This window comes from Camellia sinensis, chromosome 1 (assembly GCF_055761805.1).
Source record: "Camellia sinensis isolate YWXY chromosome 1, ASM5576180v1, whole genome shotgun sequence".
NCBI lineage: Eukaryota > Viridiplantae > Streptophyta > Magnoliopsida > Ericales > Theaceae > Camellia > Camellia sinensis.
This window is the reverse complement of record NC_138961.1, coordinates 159354036-159361950: the sequence shown is the minus strand read 5'-3', so window position 1 is coordinate 159361950 and position 7915 is coordinate 159354036. Positions and strand designations below refer to the sequence as shown.

Below are 7915 nucleotides of genomic sequence, written 5' to 3'. Positions count from 1 at the left end.
CTTCTTGTGTTTATCTATTTCACGTTACACTTGTGAAATCAGATTCTCAACCACAGGTAAAGTTCGAACTGTATGGCTAGTCGTCCTCCGAAAGGAGCGTGAAAAGTCGAGTTACAGTGATAAATAGATTTTGTCTCCAAAACACAAAACTACATGGCTTTGTGTATTGAAATATTTAGTAACAAAATATTTATCCTCTCTAATAATATTTTTAAAGGAGACAAAAAAAAATTTGTCACTAACTTGGTTGCACAATTCCCCCCCAATTTTTTTAATACTGGGAAAAAATTTTGGTGACGAAAAAACAAAAGTAATGGCGAAAAATAATTTTGTCACATTCTTTTTTATTATCTATGTAGATTGGTGACAAAATTTTATTTTTCTCTCTAAAAATGGTATATTTGGAGATGAAATATTATTTTTTCTTCACTAAAAGGTAAATCTTTGGTGACAAAATTTATTTTCGTCATTAGTTTTCGTCTCCAAAAGACTTTTTTTTGTGATAGTAATCAATGATGGATTAACACATGAGATAGTACATTGAAAGTGCACTACAACATATAAGGGTTTTAGAGACTAAATATTTTCATCTCTAAAAGTGAAAAAAAATTTACAAAAGATATTTAGGGACCAATTTTCATCGTCACGGGGATAGTCATTAAAAGGTCGTCCCGAAAAGTCAAAAACAAGGCTTTTACTGGCAAAATTTTGAAAATGCCACTAATAAATAGACTTTTAGGAACAAAATAATTTAGGCTTAAAATGGTTTACTTTTAGAGATAAAAAATTTGGTTCCAAAAGGATAATAATTCATTATTAATATCTAATTTTCGTTGTTAAAATATAATAACGATACTTTTCACAACAAAAATATTTGGTGCTAAAAAAATAATTTTGTTCCTAAATTTTGATTTCTAAAACTTTAATTTTTTGTATTGGTGATATAAAAAGTTGATAAATGTAGGGAAAATTATTATTTGAGAATATTGTCATATTAATTAAACAGTAGAGCAAATAATAAAGCACCAAGGATCCTCTAAAGTATTTTTTTTCTAAAATTTTCTAAAGTAGTGTATTATGTGGTTGAGATTTAATGTTGAAAAATTGATGTGACTTGTCATTAAATCTCAACCATATAATACACCACTCTAAAAAACTTTAAGAAAAAAAAACTCTAAAGGATCCTTACTCATAATAAAGAGCCATATGCCATACTTCCAGTACTTTTAGCAAGTTACATCCTGTGTGACAACCAAGCTCTTCATGATATATATAGAGTTTCATTTACATACGGTTTCCTTTTCTATGTATTTCAAACAAGAAGGTAATCAAAAGTCAAGGGCCTAAACACATGAGCCGCATGTGTCTCTATCAACTCCATCTGGCCTTTCAACAGGTGCATGTAGACAACCCAATCACCATTCCCCAGTGGACTCGGCATTGGCATCACATACCCAGCCTCTCCCCCCCATGGGAAATGGTACGACCCCAACATTGGCTTCCCCCACCCAAAGTCCACCTTCGACCCCGGAAACCGCTGCCCCGACGACACCACAAAAGCCGGTCCAGCATCCTCCTCCCCACTCCCGGCGTATATCTTGGCCAGAGCGGGCTCCGGACGGTGAGCCTCCACCCAGTCTATTAAGTCCAGGAAGTGATCCTTTGTCACCGCACTTTCCAGGCACTCGTGGACCGTGTCCGCCACCCAACTCAACGGCCTCTCTCTGAGCTCAGCAGCTCTCTTCTCACCATACGGAATGGACAGAACGTTCCCAAAGTAAGTATTCATCAATTTCAACCTGTCAGTCTCTCCGCCATCCATCCTCAACCTACCGTCCACCACGATGCCCATCCGACAGATCTTGTCGCCTTTAACTTCTCCAGAAACAACGATCTTCCACAGGAAAGCACTGAACGCCTCAAGTTTAGTAGTCTTGTGTCCAATGCTACTATCGTCGGCCAATGACTGGAGACGATTCAGTTGGTCAGCCTGGACGTAATAGATGCGGCTTCTCAAGTAATCGGCGTCGGGATGCTGATTTTTTGGAGGTGGCAAGGCTGAGACAGGCACATACATAGCATCTAGGGAAGGGTTGTAAAACCCACGTCGTCGAGGGACGATCAACGATCGCCGGAATGATGGCAACAGAGAGAGTGGTTTGGCCTGAGCCATCTCAGCCCACGAGACCAAAAACATGTTGGCCGAGTAAGCGTCCGCCACCCTGTGGTCAAACGTGCACGCCACCACTAGTCCTCCGCACTCCAGTTCCGTGGCCTGTAAGTCAAAAGAAAAGAAAAATATTAAATTTTTTCGAAGTAAATTGGACAGCACTATTTGGATTTGTATTGTCGTATAAGTACGTAGGCAAAACTATACAGTGTTATAAGTGTATTAAATATAAGAATAATATTAGAAATTATGAAAAAAAAATATCATAAAATGTATTAGGAAGATTTTTCATCCTTTAATTAGTATGTGATTTTTTATTATATGTGTAATTTAAAGGTAAAGAATATTTCATGATCATTTTCATGATATTTTTTTCATGATCCCTAACATTACTCTAAATATAAATTTATCATTTATGATTGATCGTATGTATCAACACGACATTAATAACAAGTTTTAGACTTTGTCTCACGTCCTCAAATAATGATTGTGGGAGTGGTATGTTAATGGTAAATTTTGTTATAAATTTTGAAAAAACAAAAACGAAGGTGGGACATACCGTACATATTTTTTTTTTAACAATATTGTATCTGCTCAATTTTCTCTTACTTTTGGCTGTATTTGGTGCAGTTTTGAAAACTTAATTTGGCCCCTCCATTTACATGTATTGTTTGGATGGAGTTTTGAAATTGTGATTTTACCACATATTTTAAAACATATTTCTCTTTTCTGTTTGGCTTCTCTCTCTTTCATGTTCTTCATTTTGAAAAGCAGAGGATTTCTGAATTTTAGGTCTACTCTGTCACCCTCCCAAACGTCTGAGTGGTTGTTCAGCCAGTTAACCGGAATAGTATTCGATTTTTTTTTTTGTTTTGTTGCACTTTTTATTTTTATATTTTAAATAAAAAATTTATTTTGAAATTTTTTTTAAATTTTTATGAGTTTTGAATAAAATTTTAGATTGTGTGTTTAGTTATGAATTGTAAATTTTTTAATCAAATATCATATGTCACATCATTCAATTCAAAACTCTTTTTAAAACTCATATCTAAATAAATTTTCTACACTCAAATCATAATTCTAAAACTCAAATTCAAAACACAACTCTATTCTCAAATTATAATTCTAAAGCTTTACTAAAGAAACTTTTTTATTTTATTTTATTTGAAATTTTGTCGTTTTGCAAATTAAGGTGTGTGAAAATCTTGAAATGGAAGGGTCAACCGCTGTCAACAAAATTAAAAATGGAATTGATCTAAAATAAAATAGAAAATAAAGTATATTTTTTATGACGGTTTTATTAAAAATGATATTGATTTATTGTTTTTATGTCTTTCACTTCTATTTTATTTTAAACATAAATTCAATTATTAAATTTTTTTCAATAAGAGATCGATGATTGGTTATACAAATTTTGACTTTTTAAATATGATGGTATAAAAAACACAATCATTTCATCTGTATTCTTACTCAAATGAAAAATTACAAATTTTTTTTTTTTTTCTCACTTCATGATATTAACAAAGTGTAACAAAAATATGATGGAGGCCAGTATTTTTAATATACAATTGCAAGTCTCTCTATTACATAGTTGTAATGTAAGATATTTATTATATCATTTAACAATTGTGAAAAAAATTAACTCAAGTATAATAATTTTGTTAAATTTAAATAATGATAAATTCCCATTCCTATTTTACAGGTATTGAATATATAATGAAAAATTTTGGTTACGACTATAAAATGAAAAGAATCTAGATTCAATACACAAATATGGTTTTTCTATATTTTAAAGTAATAATTTACGATGTAATTGATGCTCAAGGAAACGATTTACAAGTAGAATTGTTATATAAAAGTTACTAAAGAAACATAATCTGATGCGCTTTTGATATTAAAATGAAATGATCTAAAAGAGGTATAAATTTTCTCTTTCTGGTACTACTCATTTGACATTTTTCTTAAATTATTTTTGTTTTATTCTAAATCAAAACAATAATAATAATAATAATAATAATAATTACTGCTTTCTTTCAACGAACCAAAAAAAGTGGCTAAAAGCCAACGAATATATCACCAGCATGGTATTTTCATGGTCAACATATAGGAGTTGAAGGAAAGATCAAAATACCTGAACACAGAGCACACCTCGCATCTTCTTAGGCACCAACTTACCTTCAATAGTCTCATCAGGATTGTATAAGTTGAGATCTTGAAGCTTGACACCGGCAAAAGCTTCAATGAAGTCTACTCCACGGTTGTTGCAAAGAAGCTCAGGTTCACCCACACTGTTCTCCACCATCTCCCCTGCAAATGCATAGTATGATACTAAAGCTTGAGCCATGGCCTTCTTGAGAACACCGACCATGGACCCAAATGTGAGAGATGAGCCGGTGGTGGGCCTGTTGTAACAGAAAAACACACCCACGTCCAAAGGAGGCAAGAGCAAGTCTAGGTTGGACTGAGGCAACCAATGCTCTTGCATTGGCAACACTGCAGCCACTACCTCCTTCTTGCTCACCTTCACCTTGAACTCTCCTTTAGCATCCATTTCTTCTTTTATCTCTTTCCTTTCTTAGAGAGAGAGAGAGAGAGAGAGAAGAGAAGAAATGGATTGTATGGCGCACTTCTTGTTGGGGAGAAGGGCAAATTTATAGAAGTTGAGTGAAAATTAAATAATTTTATAAATGTTAGGCAAAAAGGTCAATATTTTTATAAATGTTAGGATAAGGTTACTATTAATTATATACACATCGCTATCGTAATGAAAATTAGGGATTTTTTTTTTTTCTTTTTTTTTCTTTTTTTTTGCTTGGGGGATTTTATGAGTTACGAATTATGGTAAGCTATTTACAAATGGGTTCACCATAAAAATAAAATAATAATAAGGAAAAAAATGGGACATTCAACCACTTTTTTTATTTATAATTTGCATGTACCATATATATTTTGTGTCCTTGATATTGCCCTTTTTTTTGGGGGGGGGGAAATTAGTCTAAAGTTCCTCTTCCATTTTTAGTAATGGAAGAGGTTCACAATATTATTTTTTGATGCCTAAAGTCCCTCTCATCTATCACAGAGAAATTTGATATATATCTCACGCTCTGTGTCTCTCGTTGCTCTCTTCCACTCCTCCAAATCCCCAAACTCAACCTTTTTCTTCAGCAAAGCTTGCATTTTCCGAGTAACCAAACAAACATTTTCTTACCATACACGAAGATTTGAGTTCCTTCAACCGAAACAACCTATCGACCTCGATCTCAAGCAGCTTCTGGACCTCACCTCTCTTCACCATCTCCTTCAAATTCGTCTCCATCACCAAATGCCTCTCTCTCAGCATCTTCTCCGTCTTCTCTCTATCCAATCTCAGCCGTTCGATCTTCTGGGAGTGGAGGAGACAAAATGGTCTATTTTCGGCAGAGATTCTTGTGCAAAGTGCCTCGAAGCCCAACACTTCCAACAGTGGGTTCGTCCTAGGCATGTTCGCCGAGAAGAGTGTGTGCATTTGTTTCCATCTGGTGGGGTTTACTCACAAGAGAATCCATCTTGGTGGGCAAGGTTTTTTCCTTTCTGCCAACTGCAATATGAACCAACACAGTTCGGTCCATTGCTTTGGGTTGTTCTTGGGAATGCAAGAGAAAGGGTCGGTGATTTTTGCAGTTGACTATGAGTTTGCAGCGAGGTTGAAACCTACCGAGGAGTACGTGAGCAAGTATAAAGGGAACTACACATTCACCGGTGGAAAAGCTGTTGGGTATCGTAACCTTTTCGATATAGCTTGGACTTTATTCATGGCTGTAGACAATCTTTTTCTCATCAATCGTAGAAGAAACCTTAACCAACCAGTGATCTCTGTGTTTTATGACTTCACTAAATCACCTTTCAACACCAGCTGCTTCTAAAAAAGACACATTATTAATGGTATGTAATCTTCTTCTTATCTTGGCGATGGACTAAATTTCTTTGGTTTGTATCTGTGATTATTGTGTAAATAGAAGGGGAAATTTCTCTGGAGAGAGAGAAGGCCAGAGAAATTTAAAATTTCTCTGGAGAGTGGGAAGGATAGGGGAAGGTCAGAGAAATTTTCAATATTTCTCTAAAAAATTCAGAGAAGATTTTCTCTATGACAAAATAGGTAGAGTTGAATCTGCTGTTCTATTGATTTGATAAACTGCCCCAGAGAAATTCTCTCAGTCCAGAGAAATTACCTTCCAACACAGAGAAATTCACAAAAAGTCAGTGAAAATTCCCTTCTAGTCTAGAGAAATTCACAAAAACTCGGAGAAATTTGGAATTTTCTCTGTAACGTGTCCAGAGAAATTCTCTGGATCGAATTTTCTCTGAATTGATGTTGAGGGACCTTAGACATTATGAAAATATTGAGTGCCCTTTATGCTATAAAATCATAATGCCAAGGACCTTAAAAAAAAACCCCCTTTTTTTTATAATTAAACAACTTTTAATTAAAATTAAAGGGTCCACAATGTATAATAACTAAACATTATGTGAAACATAAATAAAAACTACTTTAGTAATAACTAGAATAATAATTAAACTAGGTCATAATAATCATAACTGACACAGTTAAACCCCAAAAAAAAAAAAAAAATAGTAGCACGATGAATCATAACCACACACTATTAATTCATAACCAAAATCACAAAAGATAACCCAATACAACACCAAACAATAAAAAAAAATGCATATTACGAGATATGTCATTTAAAAATAATTTCCAAACAAATATGATTATATTATGACCACTAAACCAAATTGAAGTTTTAGAGAAAAAAAAAATTAGGGACAAAATCACATTTTAAAATCAAAATATTTTTCGTTGCAAAAATCAGTAATAAATTACTATCTTTTTGGGACTAAAACTTGTCCATAATTTTTTCTTTTTTCTTGTTTTAAATATGCTCCAAATTGTTTAATTCCTTTAAATGCACTTTTTGACTTTTGATATCACTGCAAAAAAATGACAATTTTAGCGATTAAAAGTCGCCAAAGGTCAAGTTGTAGTCGCCGAAAGTTTTTAACAACTAAATATTTTGGTCACCAGATTGGTCGTTGACTAATTGTCAGGAAAGGTATTGGCGACTAAATGTTTTTAGTTGTCAAAAGTCATAAATTGGCAATTAAATATTTAGTCGCCAAAAGTTTTGAAATAAAATGAATTTTAGTTTTCAGCGACTAAAAGTTTTAGTCATGGATAAGTTTTAGTCACAATATTACTATATTTAGTTGCCAATTTTTTTTTTTCATTTTATTTTATTTTTTGCTACTAACTATGTAGTTACCCCAAAGTCTCATTTAGTTTTTGCTACTAAATATTTAGTCGCCAAAAAAATTATTTTTCATCTTCTTTTTTTTTAGCTACTAAACTATTTAGTCACCTAAAGTCTCATTTATTTTTGGCTACTAAATATTTAGTCGCCAAAAGAAATTATTTTCATCTTATTTTTTTTAGCTACTAAATTATTTAGTCGCCTAAAGTCTTATATATTTTTGGCTACTAAATTTTTAGTCGTCAAAAATCTTTGGTTTCTTTCTAGCTAACAAATATTTAGTAGCTATAAATAATGATTTCCTTTTTGGCTACCAATTGGTTGGTCGCCAAGAAGTTCACTTTTTTTTTTTAGCTACTAAACTTTTAGTCGTCAAAAACTTTATTTAGTGTGTTTTTATTATTATTATTATTAATTTATCCACAACATGTATTTATTTCATGCAACCTGCAACATG

At 33.0% G+C, this 7915-nt stretch overlaps 1 protein-coding gene across 1 annotated transcript; it reads right to left on the bottom strand.

The window, feature by feature from the left end:
* Window positions 1–1244: 1244 nt before the first annotated feature.
* LOC114257712 (coniferyl alcohol acyltransferase) lies at window positions 1245–4793 on the bottom strand. The gene is made up of 2 exons (XM_028197489.2): window positions 4302–4793; window positions 1245–2275 (listed from the first exon to the last, which is right to left on the bottom strand). The coding sequence occupies exons 1-2, from the start codon at window positions 4719–4721 to the stop codon at window positions 1313–1315; spliced, it is 1383 nt and encodes a 460-aa protein (XP_028053290.1). The 5' UTR covers window positions 4722–4793; the 3' UTR covers window positions 1245–1312.
* Between the last annotated feature and the right edge of the window lie 3122 nt (window positions 4794–7915).